This window comes from Halichoerus grypus, chromosome 8 (assembly GCF_964656455.1).
Source record: "Halichoerus grypus chromosome 8, mHalGry1.hap1.1, whole genome shotgun sequence".
NCBI classification, from domain to species: domain Eukaryota; kingdom Metazoa; phylum Chordata; class Mammalia; order Carnivora; family Phocidae; genus Halichoerus; species Halichoerus grypus.
In genome coordinates, this window is record NC_135719.1 from 138,911,448 (window position 1) to 138,939,222 (window position 27,775).

The 27,775-nt window shown below is 48.2% G+C and overlaps 1 protein-coding gene across 9 annotated transcripts in view; it reads right to left on the minus strand.

The window, feature by feature from the left end:
• The window catches only part of TTC7B (tetratricopeptide repeat domain 7B), a 247,390-nt gene that overhangs the window by 201,519 nt on the left and 18,096 nt on the right, over window positions 1–27,775 (minus strand). For 5 of the 9 annotated variants that reach the window (XM_036064449.2, XM_036064446.2, XM_036064452.2 and 2 more), the window contains exons 2-3: window positions 22,136–22,290; window positions 15,168–15,336 (exon numbers count right to left, since the gene is read on the minus strand). In XM_036064449.2, the coding sequence (XP_035920342.1) occupies window positions 15,168–15,336; window positions 22,136–22,290 (324 nt within the window). Of the gene's footprint in view, window positions 1–15,167; window positions 15,337–21,899; window positions 21,996–22,135; window positions 22,291–27,775 lie in introns of those variants that run through there. The other 4 variants (XM_036064453.2, XM_036064454.2, XM_036064456.2 and 1 more) reach the window with 4 other exon arrangements.

The window sequence follows — 27,775 nt, forward strand, 5'->3', positions numbered from 1 at the left end:
CTGCTCCCGCCCCCAGAAAGCTCTGAGCTTTCCAAATATGGATGCTTTTTTCTTTCCCGAAGCATCAGGAACATTTGGGGGAAGAAAATGAACACCAGACATGGTTTGGAAATGATGGAAGCCAAGCGATGGGTGTTGGTGGAGGGAGCACCGTCTGAGGAGTCAGGAGTCCTGGTTTTTAAAATATTAAACAGGAGTATGAATTAAATGATCTTTTAAAAACCTGGCCAGCTTTGTATGAGTCTAGGCCCCAAGGAGATCCTAGTAGTAAGGACCCAGATCTTAAGAGTGAAAAATACAGCAGCTAGTCCACAATGCAGGGGAGAAAAATGGCATCAGGGATACCCAAAGAGTCACTGGCTTTCAAAGAAAAGGTGCCACGGGAGACGGGCTCTCTAGAGCCCCACAACCTAAAAGATAGTCCACAGACTGGGATGATCTAATGGGATGATCCTGCAAATATGGAGCCACCAAACAGAAAATTTAGACATGAGCAGCCTCAGAGTCCAGCCCGGAGTAGGCACCCACATATCTGCCAGTTTAATGAATTAATTAAACACACAATCTAGTTTGAGAGAGGCAAGTGACAGATTTGAAATAATTAAACAAAAACCGAATGCCAAATTGCATGGTACTAACTATAAATAGAGCGGAAGAGGAAGGAGAGACTGAAGTGGACAAGAGAGCTGGAGAGGCTGTCACTGACACGTCACCGAGGGTGGACTCCTCACGGAGGAGGAGGAGATCCTGGTTGGAGGGAGAAGACAAGCAGAGGTGGGGAGGGGGCCTGGGAGACGTGAGGGCCGGTAGGTGGGCGCCGGCAAGCAACCTGGAGCAGAGCATGGGTGGGACAGAGCAGGCCATGGGGTCGCCCTGGCAAGACCAGGGCATAGCCTCCAGAGTCTGAAAAAATGCTTGGCCATGCCTAGACCTGCTTTGATTAGCAGGAGCACTCATCAAGAACCTGAGCTTCAGGGATAAGGGAAAAGATGGCTTTGGGGGGAGGCAGAGGGCTGCACTCTTGATTACCTGAGCATGGAATTTTCCACGGAACATTAAAAATTGTCCTGATACTCAGGCCACTGTCTACTTACTGCTTTCACCACATTTTCACTCATCCTACTTAAGAATATAAATCTGCCAAAAGGGTACAAATGCTCCTGTGTTTTAGGCCCTGTAAAGCCCAGGGAAAAGCTCTGTGTCATCTGTGTCTGTCCCCCGCCTTCAGTATCCCCGAGCCCTGCTGGGTGCTCTGCCGATAGGAGAGCCCCCCTGGTGAATCCTGGGGCCTCCAGGGCTCGGGGTTCACTTCTTGCCTTCCTCCGTCTCTGTGTTCCTCTGAGTGAGCTTCAGCCACTGCTGGGTTGTGACCAAATCTATACACAATCAATTCCTAAATCCTGACCAACAAACCCATCGCCTGGCGACTGGTGTGCTGAGCAAAGGCCCTAGAATTAGACTGATTCCCTGCACAGCACCCCCTTGCGGTCACAGAGGTGTCACCATGTCCCCCTCCACCCCAGTATCTTCCCCCACCCTCCAAGGGAAGCTGGCTCCTCCTCCTATAATCCTTAACCTGGTTTAACATCCTTCCCTGCCCAGTGAATGAAGCTAAAAATCTCAGTCATCTTGATTCCTCCCTCAACCACCTTCCCACTGCAGCTCCCCCAGCGTACACACTGTCTCTTTGGCCTGCTGGAAACCGGGCTTTTACAATATCTGTCAGGATCCAGCTAGGACAAAAGTATCGCTCTAGTTCTTTCAACTAAAGGAGATTTAAGGGGATGAAACCGATGAGACGCCAAACAGGATGGTATGGCATCCCAGAATTCTGAAGCAGCAGGAGGCCACTAACTTTCCTAGGGCTAGAAAGGACAGAGGGAGGAGATGGGGTTACAAGAGCCCAGAAGCTGGGCCCAGCGCGTGGGAGACAGAACACAGCAGAAGCTCCCTCCTGGGAGCCGAAAACTCTGGGGGGGGGGGGGGTGAGTCTGTCAGACCACCACAGCTGGGGCAACGAAGAGATGCAAGTGTTGTCAGAGGTGCTGCTGGAGGCATAGAGAAAGAGAGAGAAAGAGAAATACCCTGGCTGCTCTCTCCTCTTGCTCCCCAATTTCCTGCCGATGCTTCCTGTTGGCCAAATCCAGGCAGAAACCAACTGACTAGGGCATCTTGGAAACAGCTTGCAGAAGTCAGGCCCCCTGGAACGCAGAACAAGAGGGGAAGGGCCCAAAGCCAGTTCACCTGTCCGACACCTGTCTCCTTCCCTATAATCTCTCATTCCTTCTAACTGATTCTCCATTCTGTGCCAGAAAGATCATTCTGACTTAGAAGCTTAAGTCATTCCTTCTGCTTAAAAGCTGGCCAGGGCTGGCAGTTTCCTGGCAGGGAAACCCAGGACTCCTCCACTGGGCTGACTTTGTCAATCAGTTGCAAATATAGGAAGTGCCGCTTCCCTTGAGGGCAACATGTACTGAGTTTACTGTAGGCCATGGGATGAGCTGCTGCTCAAAGTATGACTGTGCGAGAAAACAGAGACCAGTCCTCAAAGTCATCCTTTCTGAAACCGGTAACTAAGTAGATAAGCATCATTCCTTTCCCACCAGGGCTGTTTGCCAGGGCTCCAATGAAAAGATGCCATGTTGAAGAAAGTGAAGAACAAGTAAAGGCTACCAAAATCTATTAAAACAATAGAGTAACAAGAGATTGAATTGAGTAATGAAAAAAAACATCCTAGAAAGAAAAGCCCAGGCTCAGATGGCTTACTGGTGAATTCTACCAAATGTTTAAAGAATTAACACGATGCTTCACAAACTCTTCCAAAGAGTAAAAGAGGAGAAACACCTCAAAACTTACTCTATAACCCGCCCCCCCCCCCCGCAGTCTTACCTTGATACTAAAACCAGACAAAGACATCACCAAAAAACTATACCAATAACCATTCTGGATAGGGAAGTAAAAATCCTCAACAAAATATTAGTGCACCAAACCCAGCAACATATTAAAAACAGAGTGTATACCATGACCACGTGGGATTTATCCCAGGAATGCAAGGCTGATTTAACATATGAAAATCAATTAACGTAATACACCATATTAGAAGGATAAATTATATGATTATCTCATTAGAAAAAAGCATTTGACAACATCTAACATTCTTTCATGATAAAAACACTCAACAAACTAGACATAAAGGGAAATTTCTTCAATCTGATAAAGGGCATCTACGAAAAACCCACAGCTAACATCATACTCAATGATCAAAGACTGAAAGCTTTCCCCCTATCTTAGAAGATCTCTGCTCTGGTCATTTCTAGTAAACACTGTAATGGCGCCTGTAGCCAATGCAACTAGGCAACAGCAACAACAACAACAAAAAGGCATCAGATTGGAAAGGAAGAAGTAAAACTATCCTATTTACAGGTGACATGATCTTGTATAGAGAAAACCCTAAGGAATCCACACAAAAAAAAATTATTAGAGCTAATAAGTGAGTTCAGCAAGGTTATAGGATAAGAGATCAATATACAAAAATCACTTGTATTTTCTATACACCAGCAATGAACAATCTGAAAATGAACTATTCCATTTATGATAGCACCAAAAGAATAAAATACTTAGGAATAAATTTAACAAAAGGAATGCAAGACTTGCACACCGAAAATTACAAAACATTTTTGAAAGAAATTAAAGAAGACATTCTATGTTCATGGATTGGAAGACTTAATATTGACAAAATGGCAATACTCCCCCAAAATGATCTATAAATTCAACAGAATCCTTATCAAATTCCCAGTAAGTTTTTTTTTTTCCAGTAATTGACCACTTGATCCTAAAATTTACATGGAAATGTAAGGGATCCAGAAGAGCCAAAATAATCTTGAAACAGAACAAAGTTGGAAGACTCACACTCCCCCATCTCAAAATTTAATACAAAGCTACAGTAATAAAGACAGGTGTGATTATTGACATAAGGATAGACATATAGACAAACAGGCTAGAATTAAGAATCCAGAAATAAACCCTTACATTCATGTTCAATTGATTTCCACAAAGACATCAAGACAATTCAGTGAGGGGAGGGGCGCCTAAGTGGCTCAGTCGTTAAGCGCCTGCCTTCGGCTCAGGTCATGATCCCAGGGTCCTGGGATCGAGCCCCACATCGGGCTCCCTGCTCCGCGGGAAGCCTGCTTCTCCCTCTCCCACTCCCCTGCTTGTGTTCCCTCTCTCGCTGTGTCTCTCTCTGTCAAAAAAATAAAATCTTAAAAAAAAAAAAAAAAAAAAGACAATTCAGTGAGGGGAAAAACAGTCTTTTCAACAAAAGCTGCTGTGATCACTGGATATTCACATACAAAAGAATGAAGTTGGAACCTTACCTCATACCATATAGAAAAATTAATTCAAAGTAGATTATAGACCTAAATGTAAGAGTTAAAACTATAAAACTCTTAGAAGAAAACATAGGAGTAAATCTTTGTGAACTCAATTAGGCAGTGGTTTCTTAGCTACAACACCAAAAGCACAAAAGCAACCAAAAGAAGAAGAACAAGAAGAACCAGAACAAGAAGAAGAAGAAGAAGAAGAAAAACTGAACTTAATAAAAATTTAAAACATTTTTGTTTCCAAGGCTACCACTGAGTAAATGAAAATACAACCCATAGAATGGCAGCAAATATTTTAAAACTAAATATCCATAAATGACATATCTATAAACCATGTCTCCTATATCCATATCTAGCATATATAAAGAACTATTACAACTCAATAATAAAAAGACAAATAACCCAAGTAAAAACTGGGCACAAGATCTGACTACCCGTTTCTCCAAAGAAGATACACAAATGGCCCATAAGCACATGAAATATTGCTCAACATCATTAGTCATTAGGGAGACACAAATCAAACCCACAATGAGATACCACTTCACACCCACTAGGATGGCTAGAATCAAGAGGACGGATAATAAAGTGCTGACAAGCTGTGAAGCAACTGGAAGCTTTAGAGCAGGGCAGCCACTTTGGAAAACAGTTGTGGTTCCTTAAAACGTTAAACATAGAGTAGTCACATGACCCAGCCATTGCACTCCCAAGTGTATGTCCAAGAGAAATGAAAACATACATGCACCCCAAATGTTATACACAGATGTTCACAGCAGCATTACTGATGACAGCCTAGATGTGGAAACAATCCCATGTCCATCAACTGATGCATATGGATTAATAAAATGTGCAAAATGTGGGATATCCATACAAGGGAATATTATCTGGTCAAAAAAGGGAATGAACCACGCATTCATGCTACAACATGGACAAACCTTGAAAACATATGAAGTGAAAGAAGTCAGACACAGGACATCACATATTATGTGATCCTGTTTCTATAAAATGCCTAGAATAGGCAAATCTACAGAGACACAAAGTAGACCAGTGGTTGACTAGGGCTGGGGTGACGTAAATTAGATAATGGGAAGTGCCCACTGATGAGTACAGGTTTCTTCTGGGGTGATGAAAACGTTCTAAAATTGATTGTGGTGATCACTGCACAACTCTTAATATACTGAAAACCACTGAACTATATACTTTAAAAGGTTGTATTTTATGGCATCTGAATTATATCTCAATAAATCTGTTTTTTTTTTATAGAGCTATAGACCATATTTGTAATACGAAGAACTGAATACAGACATTCCATAGGCAACTGTTCAAAAATATCCATAAGGCACACCACGGTGCAGTCATTAAAAACTTTTTTCAGAAATATTTAATGACATGGAAAAATAATTGTACACACATATACATACATATAGTGAAAAATAGACCATAAAATAATATATATAGCATAATCCTAATTGTGTACAAAATATTGTATAAATATATATCTTTATATATTTAAATATTTTATATATGATATAAATATATATCTTTCTATGTTTTATATATTTACATATAACTCCAACAGTGGTTCACTAGCTCAAGTGGTCATATGGTGACTGATTTTATTTTCTGCTTTATATTTTTCTTCATCTTCCAAATAGTCTACACCCAACACACAACCAAAGACTCAAAGTTCACTTTCAGATCAAAGGGATTCTATTCAGTTTCAGCCAGAAGGAGAGGCAACTGGTCCCACACCCTGTGGGCAGGAAAGCACAAAGGTACAGCCGTTCTGCAGAGCAGTCTGGAAATACTTCTCTTTTGACCCAGAAATTCTACTTCTGGAAATCTCTCCTAGGGAAAGCATTAAGGACAAGCACAGAGATCAGGCTGAGAGAGCGTTCGTCACAGCTTTACTTGTAACAGTAAAAAGCTGAAAACAACCTACATGTCCAGAAATAGAGGCTTTTTAGTTAAATATATTATAGCTTATCCATGTAATGAAATGCTGTACAGCTGCTAAAAGTGTTTATGATCTGTAGTGAAGTGGAAAAAGCAGGTCATAAAGCAGTATATGTGGTATAATCTCATTTTTATAAAAAAAAAAAAAAACCCACATGATAATTATAGAGATCTAAAAGTAAATGCACTAAAATGTTAACAGAGATTGGCTCTGGGTAGACCAGGTGATGGATATTTTTATGTTCTTTTGACCGGTCTGTATTTCTGATTTTTATATAATGCATACGTATGTTGTCTATATCAAGAAGAACAGTAAGATAAAATTATAGGGGAAAGGGCAAGCGATCAACCCCAGTGATAGCTAGAAGCCCCACTGGCTGCCCAAGGAAAGGAGCAGGCTAGACAGGACCCTGGGGCTGGGGCGGGGCGGGGGGGCGGGCGGGGGGGGGGGGAGGACCGTGGGGAGAGCGAGAACATCACAGCCACCGGCTGCTCCCAAACGCAGGTGTACATGAGCACAGACGACACAAATCCCCTACTGTTGACCTCAGATTTATATATTTCAAAGCACTTTCCCATTTTGTTTTATTCAGCCTTCTCAGTACTCTCATCTGAGTTTACTATCCCCATTTTGCAGATAGGAAAAGTGAGACTTAGAGACTTAGATCAAATGGCTTAAGAATCACAGAACAGAATCAAGGGCTTGCAGGTTATCTGACACCAGCCCTTCAGCCCCTTGTCAACAGCATCCCCACTCCAAATGAGAGTTTATGCTCCAGCTGAAAGGCAGCTCAATAAAGCAGATAGAGCAGGGATTCTGGAGTCCACAGGCCTTGATGTGAATCCCACCTCACCTCTGAAATTCAGCCTCTCAGCTCCTCACAGGGACTACTGCCAGAATGAGGTGCCATCACACAGGTCAATCAGCAAGCACCGCACGTGACTCAGGGCAGGGCTTGATATATGCTAATCCACTGGGACCCCCACCTCCCAGGGCAGCCGAGCCCTGAGATGGCTGTCGCTATCAGAAAGACTTCCAGATACAGGCCTAACGTTGGACTTTGTGTAGCTTCCGCTGCCCAGCTCTGGCCCCATTCCCAAGGCCAGAACAGGGAAGTCTTTCTTCCCCCAAGGGCCCTCCACCCCTGGAGACGACTCTTCTCCAAAAAGCCCCATTCCTTCAGCACTGACCCACCTGATGTGGTCTGGGCGCCAGGCATCTTCAGTCCAGTCCACAGTGACTCCGTCACAGAGCAGTCACCTGGCTCCTCCCCAACTGTCCCTTCTCCTTCTCCCCTGCAAGGACCACCTCCAAGGAGAGAAGGGCATACAGGGCCCTGGGCCTCTTTGATGAGAGGGCTCCTATTCAGAAGAGCTGTGCTGTGGACATCTATCGTGGACCCTCCCTCTGATTCTACTGGTGGGACCACCCCCCTTCATCACAGCCTTCACGCCAGACCGAAGCCAGTCCCGGGGCATGATGCTAGCCGCTGGAACTAGATCAAGAGTGGGAATGTGATCCACCAGGGCCACTGAGACACAGTGAGGATGTGGCCCAGGTTAAGAAAATCAAGTCTGGAGCTGCTCCAGCCAGCCACCTGGAGTCTGAAATGGGAACCAACACGGAGAGAAATGGGGAGAAAGAATCCATCTTTGAGCCCTGAATCCAGCTATCACTGAAGTCAGACTAGGTGGGGTTTTCTTTCACCTGCAGTGAAAAGGGCCCTAACCCACAGAGCTTGGCAGAACTTCAAAATGGGTCTTCAGCTTGGCTCGGGACCTCGAAAGTCTCCATACACTGCTTCCCCCCACCCCCCTGCACCTACCCAGGACAGGGGCTCTGGTCCCACCAGCAGAAACCTTGCAGGATGGACCTGGATTTGCACTGCCACCTCCATCCTCCCTACGAACACAACACATTCGTGTACTGCGTCTGCCGAGCGGCTGGCTGGGGCTGAGCAGAGCAGATGACACAGACGCTCGGCCACTGCTCCGCCCCCTCCCTACTCTGGGGTCCCCAGCAACCGTCCCATCTCGCTCCCACCAAGCACACAAGCGGCCTCACGTCCCCTCAGCGGCGCCTCCACCGCCCCCAGCAGCTTCTGCCTCCGTGTGAGCCGGCTGGAGAGCTAAGCGCTGGTCTCCATGTCTGTTCCTGCAGCCGGCCTGCAGCCAGCCCACCACACCCAGGCTCCCCTGGAAGCAGCACACGAACCTCTCCAAGGATGGAGCCTGCATCTGTGACAGCCTGAGAACCCCCCAATAAACGTTTCCACTTTCCTGGGGGAAACCGGGGCTGCTCCTGGGAGCCAATATTCCAGGATGGAAAAAGAAGCTTTGAAGCAGGAAAGTAAAGCATCCTTGTAGGAAACGCATCCCTCAAGTCACCATGTCGGGGGTCTGGCCTCACCTTGACATACAGTGCTGGTAGAATCAGCCCCTAAGGGAAAGAGCAGATACGCCTTCATTCTCTTTTCTATTTCATAGAGGGAACCCCTGATTAAAGATAGTTGCTTCCTCTGGGGTCTACATGCCTGGCAGCCTTTGGGGAGGATGACAGTCCTCAAGTCATAACCACCCACTATCTGAAGAATTTCCAACTCAGCTTGTTCCAAGCCTTTTTCCATGGCACCCAGATGCCCAGGACCAGGCAGAGTGTGGTGAACACACACATGAGTGACACCTGATAAGAGCCCCTCATCGATGGACTGCTTCCCTTGTGCTGATGTATCTGAAGTTTGCTCTGGTGGGAGGCCCCCAGAAGACAGCGAGCAATCGCCAGGTGCATCTTCCAAAAACATTTGTCGGTGAATGTGGTAAGTCTCCTGGTCTAACAACTGCTTATGCTAAGCTGAAGTCGGTGGATGTGTGAAGACACTCAGTTTCAAACTGGGGAGAGCAAGGCTGGGATCCAAAGCTTTTGGAGATGGGTTCTCTATTTAAAGACTGGTGCTTATCAGCTTCGGGGAAAAGGCAGCACTTCTGAAAAGCCTCCCTTGCGAGCTCCTTTGCCCCTTCACCCTGCCCACTGCAGAAGCCAGGGGTCTTCATTCCTTCCCTGACACCGTGTCCTGAGACGGGATGCTCAGAACGCACACAGTGGGCAGTCCAAAGAGAGCCCCAGGGCCAGCTTTACATGAGGCAGGCAAAAGAGGCTGTCACATTTTCCAAGGGGAGATCATTATGTAATTCGAATGCTATCCTTCATCACACCTGCACTTCTGGGAAGAGCAAGAGGTCCATGAGCTCTGCAGACTCTAGAGAAGGGGAGGTCTTTAGGGAGTGGCCCCCGGCCTCTGGCCAGGAAGGGGAGTCCAACCAAGAGATGGTTTCTCCTCCGCGGCTCTCTCTCCTGCGTATTTGGCATGTTCCTTATGAAGACAGCTATCTGAGAACCGTGTGAATGGTTCTCCCCTCTTAAAGGACCACTACTTGAATCAACCAATCCATTCCAAAGTGAATGGCCTTTTGTGAAAAAACCATTAATGTGGGCCCAATTCCAAAGACCTCTAACCTTCTGGATCAGCCTTGGGCAAGACTGGTGAAGTGCAGAGGGAGTGTGTCTTGGGCCCCATCCTCAAGCAAAACTCTCCATCTGCCCCTGGCCACTGGGTGCTGCCCATCCTCCAACACCATCAACACCTCTTCCTCCCCAAGTGGCACTCCAGACCTCAGATCTTTGCTTGATTTGCCTCTAAAGATTTCCCTCTAAACGTACTGTTCCTGGGTCCCATTCCTGGGACCATACCCTCTGCCAGACAAGGCAGATATGCTAAGGCAACTCTGCCCTCTTCCCCATAACTAGATGTTACCTGGGGCTCCCTAAGAGGTCTAGCCATTTGGGGTCACACCCAAGAACAAAAATAGCTAAACTCTGTTGATCCGCCAGGCACTATGCTAAGAGCTTTACCCGTACTCCCTCATTCCCTACAATAACCCTATAATGTAGATACTATAATTACCTCTGTTTTATAGATAAAAAAAACCTGAGCCCCAGGGAGACGAAAGTAACTTGCCCAAGGTCTTATAGCTAATAAGTGACAAAGCTAGAGATCCAACCTGGGCAGCCTGGCTCCAAAACCCCAGGCTCTTAACCAGCACATCAAAGGAGCAATTTCAAACCTGGGAGCAAAGGAGGAAAGAGAAAATGGGAGGCTCCATAGAGCTCCCCATCACCGTGCTGCCTTCTCCACCTGGGAACGGAGGTCATGCAGTTTGACAGGAAGGTTTCCTACCTCATCCTGGCCCTGCCTCCAGCTTACTGGGCGTCATCAGGCAAGTCCCTTAGCCTCTCTGGCAGTCTCCCCCAATGGAAAAAGAAAATGTTTGTATGAGGGATGATTGGGAGGGCCCCGCTGGCCCTCTGCCATCGGTCCTCCTCTGCTTGGTACTGTGCAATCTAGAAAGGACGCTTAATACCACGCCACTGTTTCCAGGTTCATAATCTCCCTCCTCTTGGGCACCAGGGCCTCAGGGCCTCCCCGTCCCCTTTCATTCACCTGGCTGCAGGCTACTTCCTTCTCCCTGCCCCTCCTACAGGTGCTAGCTGGGAGAGAGACCAAGCTCTGCTGGCCATGTCAAATCAGAGGCTTACGTGAGCCCCCAGACCTCTTTTTCCCAGGTCCCTGGTGGCTAAGGTGCTACAGCAACCGTTCCCCAGCAGGCTGTCAGCAGAACCGCCCCGTGCTCACCCTAGACGTCTCCCTCTTTGCCCCCTTCCACGAGCTGCGTCACGCAGGCACGCCAGCTTCCTCACACAGGTGAGGACAACACCCTAGTGGATGGGGAGGAACAGGAACCTCCGAGAACACAGCTGCCCCACCAGCTGTGACAGGCGGACTGCTCCAGGACTCCCTCATCCTGGAGCCCGGGCATTTTCAGTCCCTGCAAGACAACAGGGTACATACCAAGGCTGTTTACAGAGGCCGTATCTGGGAAGGCAAGCCACTTCCAGCTCCCACTGGCCGATCTGCAGAAAGTCACCCCGTGTCCAGCAGATCTAAAATAGACAGTGGCCATGTGTCCGCTATTCCCCAGCCTTTCCATTTGTGACAAGAACATCTGTGGCCACTTGGGTGTCCTGGAGATTTCATTTGCTACCTCAATCTGTATCCCAGAGCAAAGATGTCTACTTGCTTGATTAAACCAGTACTACCAGAAGCTAGAGTTTCTCCATTTCCTCGATTCCCACTCTCTGTCTGCTTAGGTTTATGAGATGGAAGGAAGGAGTTGGGGGGATGGGGGGGGTTGAGATCTACGTCGGAAGTCCCTGATCATGGAAATGAACGGAAATGTACAACCTTTCAGAAAGAGATCCATGTCAGGCTCTGTTATGGTGTGACGTCAGCATGCTCTCGGAGGTATTGCCCATAATCGGCAGGGAAGGACTCTGAATCATTGAAATATGCCCAATATGTCATCTACAAAGAAAACGCATCTCACCATGCTAGGCTAGGAGCGAAGGCACCCAGATCACCTGAACGACATGATGGGCATCTCAGTAAAAATGCAAGCAAGGGAATTTGTACGAATTTCACTCAATAACTGAGCACCAATGACGTGCCAAATCCTGTGCCGAGTTCTGAGGATGGCAAACAAACAGAACAAACAGCTCCTCCTTTAGAGGAACTCACAGACCCGCAGGGGCGTCTGATACCGGGACAACTGATTCTAGTATGACTTTCATGTCACCTACTAATCTACTGAGCAAAGAGAGCAGTGAATATGGTTGACTCTGAACAGGTGAGTCCCAGAGGCCATCAGAGAAGACAGGACGTATGAGCTGGAGGAACAGAATTTACAGGAAGAAATCTGGGCAAGAAGCAGGAATTATAGTGGAGGAACAATGAAGGTGAGGCTGCCAAGAGGGGTCTATGTGCAAATCAAGGGTATCCTCTAGTGATCTGAGTGTTTTCTACATGAGGAAACCTTACCTGGCCCAAGCGTGCTCTGATCCACATGCCAACAGGGCAGAATGGTTAAGAACGTGGGCTCCAGACTGAGGCCCCTTCTGCCTCTCACTAGGAGAGCATGGGCTCTGGCTCGAGTCCTGGTTCGTCCACTTCCTGGCTTCGGGACCCTGGGCAGCTTATCTAACCCCCCTGTGCCTCAGTTTTCTCATCTGTAAAATGGAAAGAATAATAGAGCCCACCTCAAAGGGTGGTGGTAAAGACTGGCTGAGATACCCAAATAAAGGGCACACAGTGGGCATTCCAGTCACCTTGCCCAGTCTCATCTCCTTTGTCTGTAAATTACAGGTTTGGAGGATTTAAGAGACAGTAGAGCCCTAACTGGTATCTGAATGATGTTGGCTGCAGATTCCCAATAAGCCAAGGCTAACAATACCTGGCCAGGGGAAGAGCTCACAGCCACGGCTGGAAGAGCAGATGTGGGAAGTTCAGGTGACCCGTAAAAGGCCAACTCCAAGCCTACAGCAGCACGCGGTGGTCAGGGGAGGGGTGTGCGCTGGGCGCTCAGCTCCAGCCAGGGCTTGCCCGGGGGGCCTGAGGGGACAGCCCTTCCCTTCTTCCCGAAGAAGCCAGAAAGCCAAATTTTTAACTGGATGGTCTCAATTTGGAAACGTCAGCAACTACTTCAAAAGCGCTGGAAACGCTGAGCTGAGGACACCAACCCTGCTTCAGGCCCCTGCAGGCTCGTGGTTCGCAATGGAGAGAAGAGAACCCCGTACACTAGCATCCATCGAATATTTGTCCACAGTCTCTCCTGAAAACTTCTCAAGGACCTTGAAGAAGAAAGAAGGACCAAAGAGTGCTGCTACCCAGAGTTAGGACCAAGAGCCTCCTGAACTCCTCCGAGAACTGGCCTGTCTTTGGGCATCTCCACAAATTAAAGGGACAATTTTTCAGTTACTGTAAGTCACTTCTTGTAGTGCCCCAACAAACACTCAGCTTTTACGCTACTATTTAGATCCTGTTCACCATGTGCTGGGCATTTGATACGGACGATCTCGTGTAATCCTCATGACAACCCAAGGAGACCTGGACAGATGGAGAAACCGAGGCGTGCAGAGCCAGTACGTGATGGTGGTGGGAGCCGGACCAGGCGGACAGCTAAGCACTGGTGCTCAGAACCCCCCTCCGCACTGCCTCTCACCTGGCCGGCGCCGGCTCTCGGGGCCAGGGCCACCTGGGCTGCAGGCCACTTCCTCTGGCACAAGCGACACTTCCCTCTCCTGCACGCGTGTGACGCTCCGTGTGCACACAGGAGCCAGCCGGGGCCAGGTCTCCCAGGAGCCTCCCACCACAGCTGGGGGCGCACTGCTAACCACGTATGACGCAGGCCCAGACCCAGGGACCACGTCTCCCGTCCTCCTCGCCCTCTCCCGTCCTCCTTCAGCCACGAGGCTGAGCGGGCGGTGCCCCCTGCAGATGGCTGCCACCACCAGTCTGTCTTAGAGCCGATACGAGGACCTGAGCTCTTGCTGCGAACAGGCCCCAGAGCCATCCCCTGTCTGCAACTAGCAGAACACCCCTGGAGACAATCCACCGGGCCCCGGGTGACCGGCAACCGCCCGATGAAGCGTTGCTGTCCTTGAAGGAGATCGTTTCTGGCCCCAAATCACACACAAACTCCCCCAAGCCCAAGGCATGTGAGGTGACGGAGCAGGCACCACAAAGAAGGGGGCAGCTGCATGGCACACCCAGCCTCCCAGGACGGTGCCTGCCAAAGTGCCAGAGCGCCCGGCCAAGAGTGACAGCATCCTTCCCCGGCCCGCAGGGAGGTCTAGAAGATTAATTAGATGAACCCGGCAGTACTTGAGGTTCCCCAGGGAACAGGTTGAATATGTCACCCCTGACACAAAGCTCTTAAGTGTGCCTCAGGCTGGGTCTTTGCTCACCGTTGCGCAGGACAGCCGAGTCCGACAGCCGACAGCACACGAGTGACCAGGGCCCCGGCCTCCGTGCTGGCCACAGTCAGTCACAATGCATGGTTTGGACAGTAGGTGGCAGGAGGGAGAGGAGCTGCTTCGGATGCCCCTCTCTTACGATGGCCTTTCCAATTCAAAGTGTCCCTCCTCCTCCGGGAAGCCTTCCTGGCCCTGTGGGCCTGTGTGACCTCTCTCGTCTCTAAAAAGCTGTTAGCCATGCCTGACTTTGACCATCTGCTGCCTTGTTCGGGGCTGATATTTTAAAATATTATTTGATGAGCATTTAGTATGTGCCAGGTACTGTGGTCAGTGCTTTACACACATTATTTGACTGATCCTTAGACTAAATCTATGAAGTGAATGTGGTTATACCCATTTCACAGATGAGGAAGTGGCAGCTTGGAAAGGTCAAACAATGTGTGTGTCCTGCGTCTGTCATTTTCCTCTCCGTGGGACTGCATCCTCTCCCATGGGATTGCAAGCTCCTTCTTGGCAACCGGGCTGACGTTTACACTTCCTTCCAGCCCCCGAGCCTCCATGCACACAGCTAAACACTGGATGACCGGCTGTTACAGTGACTGCCATTTGCAGGGACCAATCAGCCTTAATTAAATTAGCCCAGAGGCGGCATTAATGAATAAAACTGGTCAGCCATGTGGCCAAGTGGCCATATGACAAGAATCCTGGCTTGTGCTGTGCATTATCTTAATTACCAAAAAAAAAAAATCCCTATTTCATTGCATATTAATTATCAGGACCCTTTACTGAAATGTTTGCCCCTCATTCATTTCAGGGGTAACTGAAGAACTGAGGGTCTGAGGGAACAGGGTGTGGCGGGGCCCACACCACGCGGAGGTGCCGGCCCAGGGTACAGGCTCGGCCTGTGGGCTCCACGCAGCGTGGCCCCGGGGGACGGCCTCCCGGGAGGGAAGGCGCGGGCTCACCTTTGGTGGCGTAGGCTTCCGCAATCATGCGCAGCCTGTAGGGAGGGACGGCTGTCAGCGGCAGGTCATCGAGGCCCACCCGGGCATAGATGTTGAGAGCCTCCTTATAATCTCCTTCCACATAATTCAACTTGGCCATGATCAGATTGGATTCTTGTAGGAACTCTGACTAGAAGGAAAAGGAGAGAGAAAAACATTTTCCTACGATGCTAGGAGTAATGCTCCCTCGGGGACCCGACACCTGCTGCCACAAAGCCTCGGGGCTCTCCACACAAAAATGCGCACACGAACGTTCATAGCAGTACCGTTTGCCATGGCCCTGCGAGTGCCAACAACCTGAATGCCCATCGACTGAGGAACGGATAAGGAAAATGTGGTCTGGCCCCACCGTGGAACATTACCCAGCCACGGTGAGGAAGGAAGCAGTGCCCCATGCTTACCACAGGGATGACCCTCAGAAACACCATGGCAGGTGAAAAAGCCAATCACAAGAGGCTACATGTTGCATGCTTCCATTTATATGAAATGGCCCGAGTGGTCATATCTATAGAGGCAGAAAGTAGATTAGTGTGTTTGCCTAGGGCTGGAGGGTGGGGGGATGGCAGGTGACTGCTAATGGGTACGGGTTTATTTTGGGGGTGATGAAAATTTTCTAAATTAGGGGTAATGACTGCACGAGTCTGTAAATATACTAAAAACCACTGAACTGTACGTTCTAAATGGGTGAGTTATACGGCATATGAACTCCACTTCAAGAAAGTGGCTGTAAGGGGCGCCTGGGTGGCTCAGTGGTTAAGCGTCTGCCTTCGGCTCAGATCATGATCCCAGGGTCCTGGGATCGAGCCCCGCATCGGGCTCCCTGCTCTGCAGGAAGCCTGCTTCTCCCTCTTCTACTCTCCCTGCTTCTCCCTCTTCTACTCTCCCTGCTTGTGTTCCCTCTCTCTGTGTGTCTCTCTCTGTCAAATAAATAAATAAAATCTTAAAAAAAAAAAAGTGGCTGTAAGACAAAACAAAACAGAACACTGAGGCTCCCCACAGGTCCCCGTGCTTGGCTGTGCTGGGCCAAGGATGGAGGGATGCTTTACAAACAAAACATACAAGCACCCATCTCAAAAAAGGACATGCTGGTGCGTCCTGCCCGCTGCACTGGGGGTGTGCTACAAGACTATCACCCGAATAACCCAAAGAGAGAGGTTTTCTAAATTGGTGCAAAACCCAGGACTTGCTTTCTTTCCAGGGGCAAACTTTTCCCACTGAGCCATTCTCGCTCGGTGAGGTGACTGAGCCCTGGTCCTCCCCACCCCCCACGGAGGCTGCGAGCTCTAGCCCTCGTCCTCTGATGGGTCCTCATTCCTCTCCAGGCAGGAGAGGTTGGCTTCCCCAGTCCATACCCACTGGCCTCATCCTCTGCCCTTCTCCCTGGCCAGCACTCATCAGCAGGAAAAGAGGAGACAGCCTAGCCTGCTATATAAGGAAACAGATTTATCACCCTCTCGCAGGCCTGCTCCTTGGAACCCAAGCTATGGAAGGCTAGATTTTCCTGCTTACAGGAGCACGCCAGGAAGCTGCACTGTTCTGTACCCTGTAACCGTGACGGGGTGGGCCATGCCAGGTAACCAGCCAGAGCATGGCAAAGCAGCTGTCCACCAGGATCGCCAGCTTCCGGGCATTTCTTTCTTTCTTTTTTTTCTTTATTTGAGTATAGTTGACACACAATGTTACATACTTTTCAGGTGTACGACATAGTGACTGGACAACCCCCTAAGCTATGCTGTGCTCACCGTAAGTGTAGCCACCGTCGGTCACCATACCATGCTGTTACAATATCATCGACCATATTCCCTATGCTGTGCCTTCTATTCCTGTGACTCATTCAGTCCATAACTGTATCTCCTGCTCCCCTTCACCTGTTGTGTCCACCCCCAGCCCCCCTCCCTTCTGGCAACCATCACTTTGTTCTCTGTATTTATGGGTCTGTTTCTGCTTTTTGTTTGTCTGTTTATTCATTTGTTGTGTTTTTTTTTTAGATTCCACATATAAGTGAAATCATAAAGTATTTCTTGAAAGGAAGCAGGGGTTGGGGCGCCTGGGTGGCTCAGATGGTTAAGCGTCTGCCTTTGGCTCAGGTCATGATCCCGGGGTCCTGGGATCGAGTCCTACATCGGGCTCCCGGCTCAGCAGGGAGCCTGTTTCTCCCTCTCCCTCTGCCTCTCTCCCTGCTCATGCTCTCTCTCTCTCTCTGTATCTCTGTGTCTCAAATGAATAAATAAAATCTTTAAAAAAAAAAATTAAAAAAAAAAAGGAAGCAGGGGCAGCGGGCAGCATTGGAGAGATGGTAAAATGGGCAAAGGGAAGGAAGGGAACAAAAGGGGTTTTTTTTAATTAAATTAAATTTTATTATTATTTTTTAAGTAGGTTCCATGCCCAATGTGGGGCTTGAACTCATGACCCTGAGATTAAGAGTGGCATGCTCTACTGACTAAGCCAGCCAGGCACCCTGAAAGGAACAAAAAAAGGGGGGTTTTGAGTGGCCAGAGAGAGAGAGAGAGAGAGAGAGAGAAAGAAAATTAGAATGCAAGAAATTAGAATTATCTTTGCAAACAGAGAAATCAAAGCAGACTTAAGAGAAGAGGAAAAGAGCTATGAAAAAAAGACCTACCACAGGGGTTCTCCACCCAGAGAGAAAGCTTCCTGGCAGACAAGGCTGTCTTCCTTCCTCCCTTAGGCCTTCCAGCCCTGGGACCGCTGGTTTAAAAGCAAACAGAAGGGGGAGGGGAGCAGAGGTTGGTGTTTACCAGGCCCAGAGCTTCAATCTGGGGATGGACAGTGGTGGAGGCTGCACGACAGTGCAGACGTACTTAATGCCACAGAACTGTATACTTTAAGATGGTTATGATGGCAAAGTTTGTGTTAGATAATATTTTACCAAAAGAAAAAGATGTTTAATTCAACTTGAAAAAAAAATTTTAAGTTTTTTTTTTTTTTTAAAGAAAAGTAAACTACAAGGCCAGATGTAAAAGATGCAGGAGCCTGAACAAAATTCCAAGTGCAAAGGCACAGTGTGGACGCACTGGGAGAGCCTTGCCGGAGCGAGTCTAGTCGGCAACCCCACACGGAGGCCGCCCGCTGCAGGGTGGGGGAGACTGGCCCCAGCACAGAGCTGTGCTGCCCTGCCCAGGAGAAACACAGTTTTCTTGACTTGACTCAGAAGCAGGTCTCCTGACTCCCAGGCCAGGCTCCTTCTGCCCCACCACATTGCTACCTTGCTCTGGTCCTGCCTATTTCAGTCCATGCGTATTTTGTGGGCACCTTGTCTGCACTGGGCTTGAGCAAGCGCCCCACCAGGAGACGCACTGATTTAAGGTCAAGAAGAGAACAAGTTTCACAGTAGCCAGCTCTTGGGGCAACACACCCGTGCAAAAGCTGGGCAACTTTGGAACATTCTTTATAGGGTAGAGGAAGCTTAAAAATGACCGCAGGAGAAAAATAACATCGCAGTAAATGACATGTCTCTGGTGCTCGTTGTGAAAGAGCTTCCACATCTGAGCCTCAAGACAACCCCCAGCTAACTATGCTTACAGATGAGAAATGTGAAGCTCAGAGAGGGTACGTAACTTCGCCGAATCACACAGCTTATAAAGCCAGAACTGGAACACAAACTCAGGAATTCTAACTTGAAATTCCATGTTCTTAATACTGCACTGGGTGGAGAGCAAAAAAACCATCAGCACCTGGTAAACCAGAAGGTTAATTTTTCCCAGTGAAGTTAGGGATCTGGAAGGAGGAAACAAACTAGCCAGATGTCAGGCCTGGAGCATGATCCTCAACCTCTCTCCCCTAGCACACAGCCACACCCTCTGGCCTCTTGAAGGGATGCTTGAGTCTGATGGCCGTCCCTGGGAAGCATGGCCCACGTGTCCACTGTCCCTCTACCCTTTCTCACTGATGAGGACCGACGAGTATCATGAACTGACTCTGAAGAGAAGTGTGGCATGGCCCTTTAAAAGAAACAGGGAAAGAGAGAATATGTGTTTTTAAAGGCCCAAATGCAGCACCAAGTGCTTAGTAAACTGAGCTTCCTATATTCAAGTGATGCTCAGGGTGCCTGGGTGGCTCAGTCAGTCAAGCGTCTGACTCTTGATTTTGGCTCAGGTCATGATCTTGGGTCATGGGATCGAGCCCTGCATCAGGCTCTGTGCTCAGCATGGAGTCTGCTTGTCCCTCTCCCTCTCCTTCTGCTCCTCCCTCCACCCCCGCTCACTCTATCTCTAAAATAAATAAATAAAATCTTAAAAAAAATAAAATAAAATAATTAACTGATGCTCTCAAGCCAGCCTGAGGGGACTGGAGCTGTGTCCAGTGGAGACAGACATACACAGAGGCCATTTAGAAAGGAGGCTTTCTGGGGCACCTGGGTGGCTCAGTCGTTAAGCGTCTGCCTTCGGCTCAGGTCATGATCCCGGGGTCCTGGGATCGAGCCCCACATCGGGCTCCCTGCTCCGCGGGAAGCCTGCTTCTCCCTCTCCCACTCCCCCTGCTTGTGTTCCCTCTCTCGCTGTGTCTCTCTCTGTCAAATAAATTAAAAACAAATCTTTAAAAAAAAAAAAAAAAAGAAAGAAAGGAGGCTTTCTGCCCGCATTTCCAGAAGCCTGCAGCCATATAACTGACAAACACTAACACTCACTTATACAAATGTTGCCCAAGCCCCCAACTGCTCCAGGGCCAAGGAGGTGACCAGATGACAAGGAGGAAGGACATCTCTGAATGAAAGCTCACAGGCTTGGAATATCTAAGAGCTGGGAGGGTCCAAGCTCACCCTTCCAACAGCCCACCCTATTCAAACTGACAGAAACTAAGCCCCAGAGAGGGAGATGGCCTCCTTGGGGATCACACAACAATTTGGGAATAGGCACAAGCTTCCAAAACAGATACAAAAAGTAAAGCTAAGGAAAACATGGCTTCTCCGGGGGGGAGGGGTGAGATGTACACAAACATGAGAATAAAGTCCAGAGAAGTAGCCCTGGAGGGTTCTGAGATGGGAAGTAAAGAAAAAGGAAAGAGAAATCATCAAGGTTAAAGGCAAAGAGCTACAAATGAACAACAGCAAAAAAAACCCAACCCAAATAAAAAATGGGCAAAGCACCTGAATAAATATTTCTCTGAAGACATACAAATAGCCAATAAGTACATGAAAAGATGCTCAACATTCCTGATCATCAGGGAAACGCAAATCAAAACCACAATGAGATATCACCTCAAAACTATTAGGATGGCTACTATCCAAAACCAAAACAATACCAAAAAACAGAAAATAAAAAATGCTGACAAGGATGTGGTGAAATTGGAACTCAGTGTTGGTGAGAATGTAAAATGTAAAATGGTGCAGCTGCTATGGGAAAATACTATGGAGGTTCCTTAAAAAAATAAACATAGAATTACCATATGATTCAGCAATTCCACTTTTGGGTATATGCCCAAAAGAACTGAAAGCAAGATCTGGAAGAGATATTGTAAACCCACATTCATAGCAGCACTATTCAGGGCACCTGGGTGGCTCAGTCAGTTAAGCGTCCAGCTCTCGATTTCGGCTCAGGTCATGATCTCAGAGTTATGAGTTCAAGCCCCACATCAGGCTCTGTACTGGGCATGGAGCCTGCTTAAGATTCTCCCTCCCTTTGCCCTTTCTTTCTCTCTCCCCTTCTCTCTCTCCCCACCCTCTTAAAAAAAAAAAGTCTGTATTATAGCAGCATTATTCAAAGTACCAAAAGGCAGAAGCAATCTCAGTGCCCACTCACGGATGGATAAACAAAATGCCGTATAAACCTACAATGGAGTATTATTCAGCCTTAAAAAGGAAAGAGATTCTGACACATGCTACAACATGGATGAACCTTGAGGACATTATGTTAATGAAATAAACCAGTCATAAAAAGACAAATACTCTATGATTCCGCTTATATGAGGGACCTGGAGCAGTCAGAATCATAGAGACAGAAAGTAGATTGGGGGTTGCCAGGGGCGGAGGGGGGGATGGAGAGTCATGCAGAGATGGAGGCTCATGCATAGACAGTTTCAGTCTGGGATGATAAAAAAGTTCTGGAGATGAGATAACAGTGAGGGGTGCACAACAGCATGACGGCAGCTGAAGACGCTGAGGGGCCTGGGGCTGGGTGCAGGCAGCTACCTGGAGGAGCGTGACCTCCGAAGAGCAGGAAGAACCAGCCTTCAGGGCGGGGAAGAACTCAGAGCCCCGTAAGTGAGCTAATGGGTGTGGGGAGCGGCGGGGACAGGGGGAGCAAAACCTAAAGGAAAGGAGATTTAAAGGAAGCAAGAAAAGAATATGTGATGAGAGGGAAAGCTGAGTCTAGAGATGGGAAGACAGGGCAGGGAAGGAGCAGAGCAGAAGGCTAGCGCTTAAGGTCTCCTGGGCCATGAAGGTTAGGGCCATTGCTCAGGCAGAGGGACGGTTCCATCCTGGCTGCCTCCCCCACCAAAGTACCAGGCTTGTGCTCGCCAGGAGGAGCCCCACACGGTTCTGGGCCACGGCAGCCTGGGGACGTTCAGGAGCTGCATATTTCAGGCAGGAATTGTGCGGTAAATGGCACTCCTGATTAACTCCTCTCTTCCCTAGAGTGGGCCAAGACGTCAGGTTGAGCTCTGGTCCATATACAACAGCTCTCTTCCAAGCACCTGGAGAAGATTTTTCAGAATAATGTGTCACTGAAGACTCACCAGAGAGACCCTAGTGAGCTGGAAGCCCCCATAAGGTGGTCAGCCGGACAGGGGGCCGACACGCCGATCCCACGGTGAGCAGGCCTGCTTCTGAGACGCCGCGCTGTGGCAGCGTGCTCGTGCGCTCTGACCACTGCCCGGTCCATTGCAGGCCATCCTTCCCCATGGCTCACTGCCCTGAGGAGGCAGAACAAGCATCACCCCACTGCCCCCCTCAGCTCGGAGACCCACAGTACCTTTAGGTTCCCGCGGTCCAGGGCGGCGGTCAGATGCTTGCGGACCTCGGTCAGCTGGGGCCTGGGGCCTCGGGGACTGGCCCCCTGCCGCAGGGGGTGTTCCTTCAGGGACTGCTCCAGCTTCGACTCCCCGAGGAGGAGCTCTGCCATGTCATCTACAAAGAACAAAATGAGAAGCTAAATGGGAGCCGGGCATGGTCTGTGTGCTGGGAAGCTCCGCCCGGGGACCTCAGGACCACCACACCCTTGCTCCACGCCCCCAGCAAGGCCCTTCTGGAACTTCGTAGCCTTAGAGGGAGTCCAAGTGGGCACCAGCTTACAGTGAATTCTGTTCATTAATAAGAATGTTCCAGAATGTGGGCGCCTGGGTGGCTCAGTTGGTTAAGCGACTGCCTTCGGCTCAGGTCGTGATCCTGGAGTCCCAGGATTGAGTTCCGCATCGGGCTCCCCGCTCAGCGGGGAGTCTGCTTCTCCCTCTGACCCTCCCCCCTCTCATGTGCTCTCTATCTCTAAAATAAATAAATAAAATCTTTAAAAAAAGAGAATGTTCCAGAATGTGTACACAGACAGGGGGTAGCTCATTCCTTTGTCACACATTTATTGAATCTAGAAAGACTAGATACGTATTAACATGGAGAGAGCGCAAGCTCAGGAGGAAAACACAGCTGTCTGTCTTACGCTATTTTTCGGCATGATCTGTACAAAATAATACTATGTATTTTCCAAAACTGATGTAGTGAAATCTCCTAGCTCTTTTGTGTTCTGTGGTCTTACCCATGGATGTGAGCTGGAGCAATGTCTCTACAGATTCTTAAAATGAGTTTGTGTCAAAATGACCTGAATGCACGCAGTCTGTTTCTGCCTAAAAGTCGAAGCTATACAGACACTAACAACTAGGAACGTCTAGATGAAGGTTTTACTCCTAAGACTACACTACTTAGAGTTACAATTCCGTTACTGTCCACGTTGGCCTGTTAATTAGAATGAAGAGCTCACTCCAGAAGTAGCTCTTGGGAATCCGCACATCTAGATGTTCTGAATAAACCCAGAACAATTCATACACCAGCGTGAGCACAACCTATTTATTCTGTGACGGGACAGGACCGAACTGTATTAAAATATAAGCACAGTGTAAAAGGTCTGGAAGGATGTACCTCAAATCCACGATTGTAGCTCTCACTGGGGTGCAGAGCGGGGAGGACCTCAACTGGAGTTAGGGGCCAAAATGGACTCTAGTTTTATCTTTAACATTCCGGTCCCAGAAGGGAGAACAGATTGGCCTATTATTTAGGTAATCTAAAATTACGTCAAGAAACAGTCACGGAGCACCCACTGAGATTCTGAGTGGTAGGTCCACTAAGGCAGTGAGCTATAAGGAGAGCCTTCCCAGTCCTCTGGTCAGTGACCCAAATCTGCCAAATCTAAACTTCTCAGCAGTGCCTCTGTCTGTGTACTGGGAAGCCCGAAATAGTCTCTTAGAGATGAGACCTGGGGTCCTGGGAGGGGCCAAGCCACAGTAAACCAGGGCGGAGTTAAGTTACTGAACTCAAGAATTCTCTAAGTTGTCCAAGAAGGAAAAGCAAATTGCCTACAAGCTGAGGGAACATCAGGCAGGACCACAGCAGCGTCCTACAGCAGAAGACAAGGACACAACGTCTGCAGGACACAGGGACACAGAGCTCAACCCAAGAGGCCTGGAGCCGCTGTAACCCCGGTCAGGTGCAAGGGCAGCAAGCGGCCTCCTCCCAGAAGCATGAGCCCTTCCTGAGACTGAAATGCAGCTAATAGAGAAATCCAGGGCTCAGGGATGAAGGATGTGTGGGCAGAGGCCTGACAGTGAGGATCAGAGCATTGACATACAGAATACCGAATGCCTACAAGAATTAGTTACGGAACAGAACGGGACTGCCATAAACCAACCCAGTGCAAAAATGACAATGTATCAAAATTGGGAAGTGCTTCAGAGTACCATCTTTCAAAACAAGGTAATACATGCTTAAAGAAAAAAACATGACACCAATCTTTTTAAAACTTTACTGCACTCTTTCGGTAAACAATGCCACATGGTGAAGCATTTATCTAGAGCTCAACAATTCCCTTAGATTCACTTTCCTTTCCTTCTTCCCATCAGTACTTATTAATACTTTATTTTTAAAATAGCTGCTGCCCGGGGCGCCTGGGTGGCTCTGTCATTAAGCGTCTGCCTTCAGCTCAGGTCATGATCCCAGGGTCCTGGGATCGAGCCCCGCATCAGGCTCCCTGCTCAGTGGGGAGTCTGCTTCTCCCTCTCCCACTCCCCCTGCTTGTGTTCCCTCTCCTGCTGTCTATCTCTCTCTCTGTCAAATAAATAAATAAAATCGTTAAAAATAAAATAAAATAATAAAATAGCTGCTGCCCAACAGATATGGATGCAAGCCACATGTTATTTTAAAAGTTGCAGTAGCTATGTTAAAAAAGGAAAAAGAGGGGCGCCTGGGTGGCTCAGTCGTTAAGCGTCTGCCTTCGGCTCAGGTCATGATCCCAAGGTGCTGGGATCGAGCCCCGCATCGGGCTCCCTGCTCTGCGGGAAGCCTGCTTCTTCCTCTCCCACTCCCCCTGCCTGTGTTCCCTCTCTCGCTGTGTGTCTCTCTGTCAAATAAATAAATAAAATCTTTAAAAAAAATAAAAATAAAAATAAAAATAAAAAAGGAAAAAGAAACAAGTGAAGTTAATTTTGATAATATCTTTTATTTAACTCAATATATCCAAAATATTGTTAGTTGAACAAGCAATCCACATTTTTTAATTATCAACATGTTTTATATTCCTGTTCGTACTAAGTTTTCCAAATCTAAGGGCGCCTGGCTGGCCCCATCAGTAGAGCATGTGACTTGATCTTGGGGTCATGAGTTTGAGCCCCAGGTTGGGCGTAGAGATGACTTAAAAAAAAAAAGTTTTCCAAATCTAGGGTGTACTTTACACTTATGACACATCTCAATTCGAACCAGCCACATTTCAAGTGGTCAGCAGGTACCCATGGCTAATGGCTGTGGTATCAGATGGGAGTGTGATCACCATTTATAAAAGTATGCCTGCTTATCTTTATTCTGTCTGTTTCCCTAAAAAGATGTCTAGAATGAGTATCACTTAAGAATAAGTAATAAAAATTTCCAAATGATAGGATTTGGGATAATTTTTTCACTCTCATCTTTGCAGTTTGAATTATTTTTATTGAGCAGAATCATTTTATATTGCTTTTAGGAAAAACTGTGACTCTTCTTTAAAAACTGGAAGTATATATCTTCGGACACTGGAAGTATATATCTTCGGACATTAATGGTGGTTATTTGAGTGGTGAGACTATTAGTATACATTGACTTTCTCTTTTGTAGATTTTAAATTTCCAAAAAATAAAATAACATGAGATTCAGAGTCGTAGATATAATTCCCAGTTTGTCACACTGTCTGTGGCCCTAGGATTTAGCCTCGGTGTTTTGGGGGGCAATTCTAAGAAAGCCCCTCTGTATATGTGAGCTGAAGATTCCTATCTCCGCATATCCCTCATTTCCACCCCCACTCTGATTACCTCCCTGCTTCGGGCTCCTTTGACCAGCTGGAAATGGCTGCCCCGAGCAGACTCCCCAGGCCAACAAGCAGAAAGGACAGCAGATCGGGCCCTCTGCTGTCTGCCACCTCTTTCTAGCTGTGGGACCGGGGGCACATCGCTCACCCTCTTGAAGCACCAGCCTGCATTTACGAAAGGGGAATAATACCACGACCGTAGCAAGACTGTGGATGAGAGCTAATGAGTTCTCAGTGAGGGAAATACTGTGGCCTGGCCTGCCACACCTCTCAACTAGACCTGACAGGCTGAGTAGGATGTGGACTGGCTAACAGGACAGGGAAAGGCAAACCAGGCTGAGGAACAGCAGAACATAAGAAAAGTGTGAAGGTGAAAGCACATTGGACCAAGTGGCCAGAGAAGAGGGTGTGGGTGAGTGAGGGGACAAGAATGGAGACTTAAGTGGGGAGCAGAACATGGGACTAACGGTTCCCTTCTCCCCGCTCAGCCCCATCCCCATGGAAAACAGGACCTGGAAGTTTCCACAGGCAGTTCTCCACACGCAGGCCCTGTGAACCTCCTCCTCCACGCCTTTGGGACGACTCGGAATACCAGGAACACCATCCACCATTACTTGATAAGGACCTATTAATCTTTCAAGCACTGTTCACATCTCTCCCCACACAGGCCCTATCCCAAGCCAGCCCCAGCTGCCCCAGGAACCTCAAGCACCCCAACCTGGGTGTTCACATATCTGTCTGCCCCTTCCAGACTGTAATGAGAGGCCTGAAGGAAGAATCTGTGTGTTGCTTAGTTTTTGGTCTCAGAGCCGAGCACAACGTCTGGCACGGAGTCTGTGCTCAATAAATGGTGAATTAACTGAATGATGGGCCAAGGCACTTGGACTATACCCTCCTGTGTTAGGCCTGGTCCTGGTGGCACAATCGGTCAGCTGTCCCCAAATATTCACTCTCCCCTTCTTTCTTTAGTATTAGAGTCCCTGAGTTTTATCAGTGCACATAGCTGCCAACGTAAAGACTACTTCCCAGGCTCTCCGGGAGCTGGAGGCTGCCACGTGACTAAGTTATGGCCAATGGGATGTGAGCAGAAGTACTGTATGCAGCTTCTCTGCTGGGCCCTTCCAGGGAATGAGCTTACCGTCCAGTTTCTCTTCACCCTACCCCATTAGCTGGAGTGAGTCTTGGCTGGTGGAAAATGGTGCATCCATTCCGGTCCTCAAGATGGAAGCCATCTACTTTGGAGCACAACATTAGGAGCCTTGGTCTCCAACACTCAGGAGCTGTCACTGAGCCCTGGACTATTTATGATCAATTATTACATGAGAGAGAAACATTAACTTCTACCTTGCTCTTGCTTTAGTCACGGTTACTCTGACCTTAGTTACAGTGGCCAAACTGTTATCCTAGCTAGATCTCCCCACCACCAAACAGGCTTTAAGTTGAGAACTGCTATCTGAGAACACCTTACCAATCAATACTCATTCCCAGAGTCCCTCATGTCTAGAAGGAATCCCACAGAACCCAATTAAGGGTTTTGATAGAACACCCTGACATCACCTCTCCTGTTTCACTGGCTTTATAGCCTAGGCTTGCAAAAATATTTAAACAAAGGACTACATATAAAGAGAAGTATAAAACTACCACCTTAGCGCTTTGTAGGATTTACAGCCTTTTAGTTTCTTGATCTCCTGATACTGGGGGTCACACAAGAGCCTTGCTGCTAAGATGTGCAGAGAGCCCAGCTCTATCAGAACAACTGGGCGGGCCCTTGGAAAGGTTCGGCTGAGAGGAAGAGGCTTTGCACAGAATGAGGAGACACAGTCTCTCCCCTCGTGGAAGTTCTAGTCCCTCAGCACCACTCCGCACACTGCAGCTCTACTGGAGATGTGTATAGTCCTGGGTGGCGGAGGACAAGACAAAGCCTTCACCAAGAATATTACAGGTACATGTTTACAAAATGGAAAATGTGCGGAAAGGTCTTTCAAGCAGCAGAGACAGAATATGCAAAGGCACGACACAGCCTAGTTGTCTGGGGAACTCCAAGTAATTTGTTAGAGCTGAACCATGAAGGGCAGAGAG